This window comes from Pteropus alecto, unplaced genomic scaffold, assembly GCF_000325575.1.
Source record: "Pteropus alecto unplaced genomic scaffold, ASM32557v1 scaffold223, whole genome shotgun sequence".
NCBI classification, from domain to species: Eukaryota; Metazoa; Chordata; class Mammalia; order Chiroptera; family Pteropodidae; genus Pteropus; species Pteropus alecto.
The window spans coordinates 2572812-2586949 of NW_006434441.1; the positions used below are offsets into that span (position 1 = coordinate 2572812).

The 14138-nt window shown below is 53.2% G+C and overlaps 1 protein-coding gene across 7 annotated transcripts in view; it reads right to left on the reverse strand.

The window, feature by feature from the left end:
• Positions 1-3004: 3004 nt before the first annotated feature.
• BCL2L11 (BCL2 like 11) overlaps positions 3005-14138 on the reverse strand; it is a 35027-nt gene continuing 23893 nt past the window's right edge. For 5 of the 7 annotated variants that reach the window (XM_025045041.1, XM_006909447.3, XM_025045038.1 and 2 more), the window contains 2 exons: positions 12436-12545; positions 3005-3491 (listed from right to left, as the gene is read on the reverse strand). In XM_025045041.1, the coding sequence (XP_024900809.1) occupies positions 3393-3491; positions 12436-12545 (209 nt within the window). In that variant the 3' untranslated portion in view covers positions 3005-3392. The remainder of the gene's footprint in view (positions 3492-12435; positions 12546-14138) is intronic. The other 2 variants (XM_025045039.1, XM_025045042.1) reach the window with 1 other exon arrangement.

Sequence of the window (14138 nt, forward strand, 5' to 3'; positions counted from 1 at the left end):
AGTGGGCCAGGGGCCAGGGGAAGCGCGCCAGTTGCCAACATGGGATCAGTGGCATGAGAAGGTTCTGGTCACTTCAGAAGCAAGGGCGACCGCCCGCTGTTCCCTGCACTCAGCGGTCTCAGGCACCTCTACAAACAAGGCTTGTGTTTTCATTTCTCTCAACACCGAATTGTCAGGGACAAATTTTAAATGAAAAAAATCTGTCCCAACTGCTGCTAATACATCTAAAAAAAAAAAAAAAAAAAAAAAAAAAGACATGGCCTGGAGGTAACAGCATGTGCTTCCATGAGAAGCTAGCTGTTTGGAACAAAATCACTGGGTGCTCCTTGGAGAACTCCAAGGAGCCAGACTTACAGCCTCTCAGAGGTGTCTGAACACGAGCTCTGTCATAAGGATGGTGAATCCCAGAACTTAAGCCCATTCGACCAGGGGCCCAGCTGGAGGGCCACCGGAGAAGCTGTGTGGCCGGCAGTGAGCTGACCAGTGACCACCTCAGTTAAAGCAATTAATGGGATGGCGGGGCATGTCAGGGAGACCAACACTTTCCAGAACTTAAGACATTAAATAAGCAGGAAATAAATACACATTTCTACAAGTTACAGCACTATGAACCAGTAGGACACATCACACAGAAAAAGAATCTACAATATTTACAATCCTTAATTCTGAAAAAGTTTAGTAAAAACAGTGATCTTTTTGCTCATTTCTGCTGTACAAAATTTTACAAGAAAAGTAAAGGAAACACAATTGCACGCAGACATTTGGCTCAGTCGGTAAGTAAAATATGATCTCCTAACCTAATAAATAGTCAAAATATGTACAATATTAAGAAGGGGAAACAGGAGAAAATTGTATTCGACTTTGTACATTTTTTTTGTATCAGATGGAATTTTTATCTGGTTTCTCAAGAACCAAAAAAAAATTCTTGATAAACTCGTTCCTAGGCAGGAATACAGGTAACGTGAAAAATCACTCATGAAGGTATTTTGGGTACATTTATTGCTTTTCTGTGATAACCACAGGACACTGTCTACAAACCTCACGTGAGCAGAGGTGGTCAAGGCACAAAACCCGCATCTCGTAAGTTTTCAAAAAGGGAACTAGTCATTTTGTTCTACAAGAAAATCAGAGAAATAAAAACAGAGTAAAAGGCACACCACGGGAGGTATGCTTTCTGCAGGAGGCATCTTGATGAACAGGTACGCACAACACAGAGACATCCGGCCATGTCACGTCCCGGTGCGACACCCTGTTCCGAATGCCCCACAGTTCAGTCTCCTATTTCCTCGCAAGCTGTGTCCACGGCCAACTGCCAAGCCAGAGGTAAGCTGGCACGTGGAGAGCCCTGGGCACTGGGCCGCACCCACGCTCTGAAGCAGGGTGAGGTGCTCTGGCCCGGGGACTGGCATATAAGCACGGAAATCCTGGGAGGGGACGGGCCCAGAACCAACTACGTCTTTGGTGTGTGTGTCCAGCAGGCCATGGGAGCAGCTCTTCACCTGACAACCGTGAGGCCTCTATGACCCGGCAAGGGGGCTCCAGACCTACCAAGAATATAAGCTGAGACTCAATACAGCTCTGAAAATTACTCAAGACCCCAAGAAGATGTATGGGAAAAAGAAAATTTTTAAAAAATATTTAGAATCAAATATCTCTACCTAAAGGAAGAAGTGTAGGTGCTCCATATATATATACATACATACATATACATGTATACACATATATTTATATAAAACTATGGAAATAACACGAGTGAAATTTTCCATTTAATCTGAAAACACTGGCCCCTCGATGGGCCAAAAGCAAACACAATAGTTGTTGGCACTGCTGACTCATTTGAAAAGTCATTCATTTCTTTTTAAAAGCTGTTTCATGATCCGAGGTTTCAAACACGAGGAGTTACTAGGTTCACAGAATGATCTGCACCCCCTTCCCTGCTCCCTACTCTTTTGGGCCTCCCCAGTTGTCTGACTGCCTTTGAAAAGACCCGCCGCCCCGTGGGCCCCTACTCATCACGACCCTCACAGGCCAGCATGGAGGGAGAAGTGGACACACAAAGGCTGGCCCAGCTGTCCCGAGAGAGACAAACAGGTAAAGCGGACACCTGCCAGAGGGCTGTTTCAGAGTTGCGCCCAGGACAGGTGTCAGCGGCACCGCCAGGAGAACTAAGTCTGTGTCTCAAAAGGGACGGAGGAGGCTGGGGACCAAGTGTGGGGACCAGAGGAACTCTGAGCTGGATGGGGACCCAGGGTGCCTAGGACATAGCTGCCAGAAGCCCACCCACGGCATGTGCCAGTTCCCACTAGGGCTCTGGTTTGCACACCCACGGCCCATCCAGCTCAGCTGCAGGCAGGCATGTCAGCCACCCGGGACCTTGCGCTGAGTGCACCAGGACGCGGGGGAAGCCTGCAGCTGGAGAGGCCACAGTGCCGAGGGGCCTGACACTGTATGTCACTATGGCTGTTACCTCCATAGAACGCTTGTCAAATACAAGCCCGGCAGACCAGTGAACACCAGGAGTGAGCTTGTCCCAATTAGTGGGCTACCAGGACCCGACCGGGCTGTGGGTGACCTGGGCTGGTCACGTTCCAACCTGGTCACAGTTTATCATAGAGGCGCACTGGACCAAACCAGCATCCAGGTGGACGCTGGTTTGGTCCAGTGCGCCTCTATGATAAACTGTGGGAAATAGGGAAAACATATAAGTTGGCTGACACTTTGCCACAGAAGCAACTGAATTTAAGGAGGTCAGTAAATATTTACAGAATGAGAGTGGCACGTCAGCAGAGACTGACCAAGGGCCTTTTGCCCCTTCAGTCAGTTCCATTTTTGGTATTAATAATAATGATTTTTTAAAAAAGTGAAAGAGGCAATGACAGGGAAGGGCCATGTCCCTCCCACTTAAAAATTGTTTAGTAACCTCTCAAAATAAACTAAGGCAGCTTTAGAATTAGCTGGCTCAGTTTCCACTGCCGAGTTTACATAATCCTCTGAGAATAGACAATAGGTTCTTAAAATTTTAGTACAAAAATCATTCATGAGTTGGTTAAAAATTTGCATTTCCTTTCTGAAAATCCTGTTCTTATTTAAAAAGGCGAAAACAAACTGCCCTGCATGAAAACAGCGCTCTTGCACAAAGTCCTGCTCCAAAGAACTGCGGTTTGTGCACTTCGGGGGGATCCTCTCGTTTACATTCACGTGACTTCATCGGGGCCTCCGGTATGTGGCGACGAGCAGACGAGGTCAAGTCCGCACACAGCTCGTGTGGTGGAAACGTCAGCTGGCCCTGCGGGCGAACCGCTGGCTGCATAGCGATGGCACCAGAAGGCTCGTCGGCCCGAACAAGCGAAATGTCTGCACACGTCTGGGCTCTGCGGGGACCCCATCTGTCGTCACTGCATCCTCCACAGCAGACGGAGGATGTAACGCAAAAGTCGCAGGATGGCCACCTGGGGGTGGGCCCCCGCGGCATGGAGGTTATTCAGAAAGACCTGAAATGACACAGGACAGCGGCTCACTCTCTGGTCCCTAGTGATCAACCACTCCTTCTTACCAGCTGCGGGAAGCACCCCACCCCCACCCCCGACCCCAACCAGCGCCACACTGCCACTGAGGCCTAGTCTCCCTAGGACATGCAGGGGTAGGCAGTTCGCCAGGAAGAGCAGGCACCTGTGTCCTCTCCTCAGTCCTCAAAGGAAAACAGTGACAGACAAGAGCTGGGAAACCCACAGCCTCCTCTGTAAGCTGTCACAGAGATGAGTCACTGGCCAGCGCCGCCCTTGCCAGGAAATGAGCAGCCGCCACCTCCATGCTGGAGGGAAGCCACTGGGACACAGAGCTGGTGTCCTGGGAAGAGGGTGGCTGCAGGGGACCAAGAGAGGAAAGGAGACTGACAGGTGCACAGTGCCCGCTGCCTGTGTCACTGACAGGCAGCATGTCCTAGACTCCAGAGGGCTCAAGAAAGCAGTGATTGGATAGTTGGCCCACGACATTGACAGAGTGGTGCCCTGATGCGCCATGGCACCTGACTGCTGTCGGGCCGCTCCGTGGGATAAACACTGTGACCAGCACTGTGCCTGGTCACACACAGGCGAATCCCCTCGGTCCCCCTGCAGCCCACTGTGGGGAGCGGCCCGAGGAGAAATGAGCATCCTCTCTACCTGTGAGTCCCGGTCACAAGGAGCTGAGAAACTGCAAGAGGGTAGCCAAAGGCTCAGAGCACTGGGGGTGTTGGGAGTCCCGGCCTCTGCTTACGGCCAAGGTATCACTAGGCGCCGGGGGTCACAGGGCACCTTGGAGCTGCAGCCTGAGTCCCGGTAGCTCTTCAGGACATCCTGCTCGGGGCCTTAATGGGAACCTGCACCTGAGACTAGCAGCTTGCTCTGTTGGCAGAGGCTCCTGACTCCCTGCCACCAGAACCCCACCAGCCACAAAGCAGCCAAGGACAAGGGTCCTGTTCCCGCTCCCACCGATAGCCGTCCAGCTCCCTCCAAAGCCTGTCGCATAGCTCCCGCATATGCTAGACAGACTGCACATCCCTCTCCTTCCAGAACAGACGCGAGGAAACAGTGCTGTCTGCACCTCCTGCAGAGCCGAGCCCTCCTGCCTGTTCAGTGGAACTTACAGGACTTTGCTGCTCCTGCGAGAGGAGCTGGGGGACAGCCCACTTTTGGTCCCACTAAGGCTGACAGGCTAGAAGATGCCCATTCAGAACCAGGCCCGCTCACCAAGACAGGCGGTGCTAGGCTCCAACCAGGGTCACTGCGGCATCGGCAGGAGCAGAAAGTGGGGCCGACAGGGTAACAGCCAGAGGGCAGGTCGCCTCAGGGAAGTCTCCAATGGCTCCCTTAGCCGATTTCATGTTCCAGAACCACCGGCATCTGAGGCAAGACACCTTCCACCCCTAGCCGCTCTGGGGGTAGCAGGGGGAGGGCGGTGGCTAGGACAGGCAAAGGAAGTCGCATGGTGGGGGATGTCCACCCGAGGGTGTGGCATCCTGCCTCCGCCCCAAATGGAAGGGCCAGGGAGCACTGGCAGACACGCTGGGGATGGAGCTGACTCTGGGAGCAGCCACCAGTCCCTGACACAACAAACTCCGCAGCACATCAGATGAGAAGTGTGCCAGGACACCTGCCCTTGGAGCTGGTGTGTGGGACGACGAAGTGTCCTCATTCAAGCCCGCGAGACATGGCTTCTGGACAACATTCAGAGGAGGGGCTGCCACCGCTGCCTCCAAGGGCTGGTGCCCAGGAAAGCGTGCAGGCTCCGGGCCAGCCAACTTCCCACATGGACAGCGCCAGGCCTCTGCAGGACCACGGCCCCCAGCCATGCATCCCGGCCATGCAGGCCAGGATGCCCAGCCGCCTGGCCATTGGCCCTGGGCCCCGTGTGGCCTGCCTGGCACAAGACCTGGGACTTTGGCCTCCAGAACAATGAAGATAATCCTGGGGATGGGCGGGAGGCATGCCAGCCTGAGCAGCCACGCCCTGTCGCAGGACCACTGCCGGGTCCTGCCCCTTGTGCAGAGCAGAGCCGCTGAGGCAAGAGTGGTGCAAGGTGGCTCTGGTCTAGACCATAAAGCACTTTGGGAAGATGCGTCACACTGGGCCACCCAGGTGGCAGTGGCTATTAGTGAGGGAACTAGGTGAGCTGCGCACAGAAAGCTATGCCTCACAGTCCACATGGTCACAGGTGCTGAGTGTGGCCTGGCCCTGGGGGACCTCATCTGTGTGGTCTGAATCAGGAACTGCCATCGGGAAACCGACTTTCTAGCTGGCCCACTTTCCATAAGGTCATTCCTCGGTTGTACAGCTGTCTCTCCATCAGGAACCTGGCCCAGATGGTCCATGGGGCTCTTGCACGGAGGGGAAGCGGGTGGGGCGGGGGGAATGAGAGGCCCTGGGATGCAACATGGAGCACGGCCTGCACCAACAGGTCTGGCGGCAACACCTATGGCACCAGTCGTGCAGCACCACGACGCCATGCCCGCCCAGCTGGGGGACCCTGGTGCAGCTGACAATGAGAACGGCCTGGGGAAGCCACTGCGGCCCAGCCTCTAGACCAGCGGGACATGTGTGTAAAGTCCCCACCTGGAGGACAGGGACACCTACACAGTCCAGAGAAACTGAGGCTGGTAGAACAGAGTCGGGATGCAGAGGCTTTTTTTTTTTTGCCGAAAGACAAGTGTGACAGCACCCTGGTATGGGCAAGGGACAGAGCCAAACAAGCGAATAAGATGCAACAGTGAGGGCGACCCTGGGGAAGAGATGGCAGAGAGGAGCACTTGGCAGAGGTGGCGGGGCCCATCAGGCAGGCAAGAAGCCACAGGGCCAGTCCCCACGCTGTATCCCCAGAGAGGACAGTTAGTCAGAGGACGGAGAATGTTCCAGGAGCAGGCACACTGAGCAGCAGCAGCAGCAGGAGGCCCAGGAGCCCCACTGAGGGGGAGTGGTCAGCATCTCAGACGGACCTGAATGATTTCTCACTGCTGTCACCATTTAAGACAGTGCCCCATACGAGATGTGCCCTCTGACAGCAGTCCCGTAAAAGTAGGAAGCCAGGGGTCCAGGGCTCTAGGTTTCCCTGGGACAGATGTAGGCACTTGTCACAGGAATGGAAAGTGTCCGGGAGACGGTGTCAACAGCACACAGCAGGGAATGGCCATGTGACCCCAGAGACAGGGGCTCACCTGGGCAGCCACTGGAGCAGGTCCCCAATGACTGCAAGGCCTGAGGGCAGCCAGGCAGGGAGAAGACTGCTGGTGGGCAGGGCGAGAGAAGGGGTAATTGGAGCCACCATAGCCCAACACCCCGCGTGCAGCAGCTGAGAAGCGAGAGGATGACACAGTGCCAGCCACCATGGAGGCTTTAGCACCAGGGCTACCTGCAAGTTACACTTCAAGAAACATGTCCCAAGTTACACTGAGACAACCAATCAAATCCTAGGGAAATGAATTACATTTTAATGCCAAAATAAATACAGCAAAACATGCTCTGGCCCAATCCAGGGACACAGGTGTGCGACAAACAAGAGGCCTTGACCCCAGGCTGCCCAGGGAACCTCAGAGAAGAGTCTCCTGGTGGTCAAGGTGACAAGGGAACCATGACACCATCTCCATCAGCATATCAAAGGGTGCTCAACACCAAATTATAAGAGACAAGGCGAACCTCAAAGCACACCTAGAAAACTGACTCAGAGCGGCTCATTAACTTGTTCAAAAACCCCTTTCTTACAGAATTTCAACACTGAGAGCTCAAAATGTCCTAAAGTTTTTTTTAAAAGATATATAGATACATAGATATATAGATATCTAGATATAGATATCTAGGTATAGATATAGATATCTACATATCTATACATAGATATATAGATATCTAGGTATCTATAGATATATAGATACCTAGATATATAGGTATCTATATATCTATATATCTATGTATCTGTATATCTTTAGGTAACGACGTTAAAAGACACTGAATTCTGGACTGAGACCCAAAAGGACTCTGACAGACCCAGCGAGAGTACGTGTCCATCAGGATGGTGTTTGCTTCCCTAGGGGCTGTCATGGCACTTTCTAGGACAGTACCGAGCACTGCCACAATCAGAGGTGACAAGGTGGGGCAGGGGACAAAGTGGCCCCAGGGGTCCCAACAGAAAACTACCATTCCTCTTCCCGTCAATCTAAACAGCGTTTTCAATGACAAGCAACTGGGACAGGGTGCAGGACAAGCGCCCCATGTGACAGAAGAGCACATTGTGCAAGTCTCTGGGGGAGTCTGGTCTCTGTCCCCTTTAAGGCCAAAGACCACAGTCACGTGGCATCTCGGCTAGGATTTTATGCAGCTCCCACATACACTGTTGTCCTCCTCAGGCATCAGGGCCAGTGCTGCTGCAAAGGAGCCCACAGACCAAACTCGCTTTCCACTTGTCACCCGGGCAACACAGGCATTTGCATAGCTGTGCCCACAGGATCTGCTGTCAGGGCACCAGAGGGCTCCTCTGCCAAGTGTTGTGCTCCCACTCAAAGCTAGGGGGAAGTTTGCTGGCACCTACCAGACTCCTGCGTCTGCAGCTGGCCAGCCACAGTGGCGATGTGATGTTCAAGTGTCACAGCAAAAGGACATTTACATGAATGTCACTTTCCTCCTGCTTTCGGTGCATCGTTCCAAAGACACTATTAGTTAGGCCCTTCGTGGGATAATCACTCCCCTGGTTCCCCTCCAGCTGGGGCTGCTGGGCACTGGGTTTTGTCCAGGCAACATGCAGGACACCTGCAGGCAGAACTCGCCAGCCCAGGGCCACGCTGGCTGGGTGGAGGGCTGGGACATCGCTTGTGAGGGAGTCACAGCAGGAGGACCAAGGAGGCTGGAAACAGTGCCTGTACCCTGTTTGGGCACCATCAGGCAAAGCTGCACAGTGCGAGCCGTGTCCCCTGCACCTTGCCACAAAGAACTGCCAATGAGATGCACACACATTAACAGCAGTACACACCTCCGTGCGCTGAATGGCTGGGGACGTGTGGCCAGGGTGGTGGGGCCAAGGCCCCTCAGGTATCTGCATAGGACCCAGCCTCGCCTTGGCTGTGCCTCCACTTCCTCCCCCAGAGTCTGCAACCTGAGCCCTCCGAACCCCCCTGGGGCACCTTAGTCTCCCAATGGGTACACATTCACGGCCTATGTTCTCCAACAGCAAGGTGGTCATGCAAGTGTCCCCACCTGGCAGACTGAGGGGGCACTCACAGTGTCATCAGCGTGAGGCCACCTAGCCATGTGACATGCACCAGTGCTCAGCCCTGTCACAGGGCATTCACCCAGGCAGACAGCAGGGTCGAGTGCACAGCATGTCTCACAGGCTGAGGATGTGACAACCAGACAGGTAAACAGCTACCAGCCTCTCCTCCTAAACCCTGAAGACCAACTGAAAACATTTCAATCACAGTTCAAAGTGACAGAAAACAATGCTGGGGAAAGGGAGTGACAGCCTTTTCTAGCCTCACCTCTAAATGCTTTAGTTTGACTGTGATCCACTGCATCCCTAAGGGACTGATGCACAGTGGGCTCCGCAGATGAGCAGAGGGCTCAGGGCGCAAGGTCTGACCCGAGGGCCTCACCTGGCTGTGATTTGTGTTTCTTGATGAGATTACATCATCCTCAACGAGACATGAAAGGCCTCGTTCACAGCACCCGCATGGTCCCACAATATATGGGCGTGCCACCCAGGCACTTAACACTGAAGGACATGGTGAAAACATACCTGATGGCCACCGCTGGCCCAATCTATGGCAGTGTGAGCATCAAAGTGTCGAGTCAGATGCATAATAACCCACTCGATTAAACAGGGACCCATGAGCTTAGGTGATAAATGACACAAAGAGGAGAGAGGCTCAGCTACTTTGCAAGCTTCTCTCCCACTACGAATGGCCAAACCAAGGACACCACCTCTAACCAGAGTCCTGGGGACAAGACACTGACATGCCATGCCTCCCGATGCGCTGCACAGAGGGGACATGGCGCCGCACTGTTGGGACACACCTGCATGTGAGGGGCAGAGCACATGCGGTGCTGTGGCAGTGTTTGTGCCTGATGGTCCCGCTCTGGTCACGTAGGAGCGTGCTCAGGAAACACGCTGACACTTTTAAGAATAAAGGAGCGCCCCACCCCCGATGGTCAGAAAACACCTCATGCACACTCACAGGAGGGAGAGCGCTAGAGCACAGCGGCGAGACGGTCACGGTGGGGAGCGGGGCTGGTAGGAGAGGGGTTCTCGGTGCCATTCCTGCAGCTTTTGTGGGAGGCCAAATTATTTCAAAAACAAAGTTATAAAAACACTCCCCAAATGTGTGCCGTGACAGGAACACTCCACCAGGTGGGTGGTCTGGGAAGTTCCTGGGTCACTGGAGAGGGAACATACAGGGACTCGCCCACCCGTGCCTCGGCCTGCCTCTGGCACCCATCCCACAGTTCCCTGTCTCACACTGCACGCTGTCCTGACGTGGCCAAAACACGACCGCGCAGCAACGCCCTCTAATGCGCTGGCAGGGGAATGGGAGAACACCCATCAGGCTCCATGATGCCCGTGCAACCAGAGCCCCACTTTAGAAAAGGCGCCACTGTGGTGTCAGGCAGACAGACACAAAATACTCAGAAACAGTAAAGGACAGGTGATTAGCGTGACCAGGCTGTCTAATCGGATGACGACCAGCAAAGCATCTGTGCCGCTACCCGAGCTTCAGTCTGGCATTCTGAACTAGCTATTGATAAAATCTGGAGATTTGTGTCCATTTTAGAAAAATCAGGTTTTAAGCTAGAATCTGTCCTTAACTCCTCCGCAATATCCTAGCCAACTTATAACACGGCAGTCCCTTAAATTGTTAATTTGCGTTTCACACTGTTCGTATTTTGAGATACAAAATAAGGTTTACAATTCCAAAACAGAGCAAAATACTGTAGTGAGACTGACATTTATTTTACCAAACACATTGAGAGCAAACAGGTTACATCTCACCTGAACAGAGATGACCGTCTTAGACATCGACCCGGAATGACACTGGGAGAAGGGGACATGGAATTTGCTAGAGAGGGGAGGTGGACCCCTCAAGGGCCTGTGTCTCATCTGCACGTGGCTGTAGCCACCTCTACTACCTACCTGAAGAGATGGCTGTGCTCCAATCCCCACACCACCCTTGGCCTGTGTCTGGTCACTGACCACACAAAGCCACCAGAGGGACATCAATCAGACCCACCTGGCAGACTCAGGGGATGCTCGGTAGAGCCGCTGATTCTTCACGAGAGGCTGGAGGGCAACAGCAACATTACAAAGTATCCCTACACTTACGCAGCTCTGGTCCAAAGCCCTGGCAGTCCAAGAACAGCTGTACCCATGGCTCTCTCAGGCAGCCCACCAAGTCCCATCTGGCCCCGAGGACACTTACATCCCTCGAGATAGGGGAAAATACAGGCCCAGCTTGGTGGTCAGTTCATTGCCTAGATGCACCGGTGACTCAGCCCACCTCCTTGAAGAGACCTGTGTCTCTACCTCAGCATGGGGACCAGTGTCTGCACGTGCTGGGCCTGTTTCCAATGAGCCCTTCCTCATCCAGCCAGTGACACTGGGACCCTCCAGAGAAACCAAGACACAGGAACTGAGGAATAGTAACTTTTGTGGCACATTACACAACAGCCAACCTTGCAAAAATGATTGCTGCTTCAGATCCAGGCTGAGAAAGACGTCGATGCTGTGAACTGGTCAGTGTCCAGAGCAGGGAGCCAGGCCTCCTGCCAGCCTCAGACAGTATCATGGGACATCCCAGAGCCCATTCACCAAGCATCCCTGTAACACTTCCCATTTCATGTTAGGCCACACTGTAGCATATGTCCCATCATCTCCTCCCATCCCCACAATTGGAAGGCATTGTACGTGGACAGGAAGGCGAGAATGACTAAAAGCAACTGGCAGGTGATAGTGCAGGACAGAGATACGGGGTGTCCTGAGCATGCCCCCCACCAGAAAAAAGAGATTGAAAAAATTCTTTACGAGGTACTTACAGGAAACAAGTGTTTAGAAAACAAGTTGCCAGAAGGGACACAGTGAAAAAGAATATTAACAGTTGCTACCTACAAAGTAAGTTTCTTCCTTTCAGATATATTAACAGAAATATCGTGGGAAAGTGTGAACCAGACAGAATCGCACGGCCTGGCACCACCACACTGGAGGTGCAGCCCTTACAGCAAGTCCTCGCACAGCTCCTAAGAGCCCTATCCACGCCCCGGAGTTAAAGCCTGTATGTTTTAAGTGTCTCCCTGGGAAAAAGAAGTCTGAATGGTAATGTACACTGACACTGGGCAAAACAAAAAACACCCCCTGTCTACAGAGTAAGACATGGGGCTGAATTAAAATAGATGAACAGCACATCCCAATCATTCAAGTGCCAGTCACTCTGGGATATAAAATTTTTACACCCTAAATTACAGGCTGTTAATGGCCTCCAAATACATTTCAATAAACAAACGTCCAGCCAAGGGACTGAAAGGACATGCTCCTGCTGTCACCCATGTGGCCGGCAAACCGGCCCGTAAGGCTGGTGGCCCAGCTTTGTTCCATAGGACAAGTGAAGGTGGCAAATTAAAACTTTAACTTGGACCCGAACTGCCTGGGGGTGCAGATACACTAATAAGGGGTGAGAAGCACACTAACGTTTCTGTGGGAGGTTTTGAAGCATAAAAATAACCCGCTTCTAGGCTGCACTCATGGAGTCCCCAGGCCACCTTGTACTGGGTCCTGTTTAAAGACCATGACCCTGACTTGGCCAGAAAACAGGTGGGGATGGCAAAGGAGCAGCATACTGGCCACGCAGGGGCAGGGCCTGTCACTTCCAGAGCCGCACAGGGATGCTGGCCCTGGCAGGCGACGGGGCAGGGCGGAACAGGGGGCTCGTACCCGGCGTGGGTAGGATGCGTTGAACTCATCCCCGATGCGCCGCAGCTCCTGTGCGATCCACGTCTCCGGGCGCAGGTCCGCGGGGAGGGCCTGGGACTGCCGCAGGGAGGCTGCACGGAACAAACAGACACAGGTCACCGCGCGGCCTGCTGCTCACAGTCCTGGGCAGTACCCCCCACGTCCACGCTCCCACGCAGCACCCCACTCTGGGAGAGGGTGGGGTGATTTCCTCACAGAGCAGGAGGCTTGGACCCACGAAATTCAGAGCTATGCCAGCCAGCGAGTCACTGGCTCCTGCTTCAAGGACACGCGCGTGTGAGTGTGCGCACACACATAGTATGACGGACGCCACCAGACACACACCTAAAACCCACAGGAACATAAACACTGGAGATGGCTGCAAAACTACTGATCTAAATATGAGGTAAAATCCTAGGAAAATCTCAGACATCACAGGACTAAGATGAAACGCTCATTCTGCTTGAAACAAAATAAGTGAACACCTGAGAAATGACAACCCGAGTGGCTCATCTCTACGGAAGCAGGTGCGGGGACACAGCTGTCCCCACAATGCCACTGCAGGGCCAAACTGAAGCCTAATTGCACGTTCTGTCAGTGTCAATGTGGCCAGTGAAGACAGGACTCCAGCCTGCCACCCCTGTGAGGAGGGCATCTCGGTGGAAAAGTAAAGGGCTCTTGAAAGGAGAAAAATGAGGGAGGTAGCTCTTCCATTAAGCTGTCACTGGTGTCCAAGCCCACTCGTTCACGGAGCCATGAAAGCCACTGACAGACAAAAGCAAAAGTGTGAGTCATCAGAACTCCTCGCCACACGCCACAGGTGTGAAGACAGTCTCTACGTGCCCCCAGGGAAAGTGTCGTCCACGCTCGGGAGCAGCAGGAACACCAACACTGCAGCTCGCTGTTAAACTGGCCACACTGCACTCCTGACTGAACGTGCACCTCCGTTTCTGCCCCACAAAGTGTCAGGAACCCACGGCAACCAGACTTCACAACAGCACAAGGATATCTATAAAAAAGTTTAGTATTTTGTATTTATCATTATTAATAAACCTGATGTTGAGTCATAGCACCTATGAAAGCACTTAAAAGTGAACCCTTGGAAGGGATTTTAACCAAGTCTTCTCATAACTCCTGCCTCATCTTCTCTGCTCCCAGCCCCCACCCAAGTGAATTCCACAGACCCCACAAACCCAGCATGAGTGGGGTGGGACATCCCATGTGGGCAGGGCTGAGGGTGTGTGAACAGAGAGAAGCACGCAGATCCCTCACTCTGAGTGAGCCAGGGGGAGCTGGTGATGGGGGGGCGTTGGGATAAGCCAGGCTGTCCTCCGAATGTACACCTGACCACGTGAAAACCGCTCTGGCTGAACCCTGTCACCAAGTATTTCCATTGTTACTCCGTGAGCATCCATCATGTTTCAGAGCGGATGTGATGCAGGTGATGACAGGAGGGGCTGACTCCCTTCCCTGGGCTCAGTGCTCTCAGGACCAACCTGTCACAGGCACGAATCATGACGTTCTTTCTGTGCCCACAGCGATCGACGGTTTCCTGACTTCAGCTTAAAGTGAACTCACCTTTTCTCAGAGTGCGTGTGACACAGCAGCGAGTGCTTCTTGTGTGTCATCTCACACGACTCTCCTGAGGGCTTGCAGGGAGATGCACCTGCCCCACATGCAGCTGG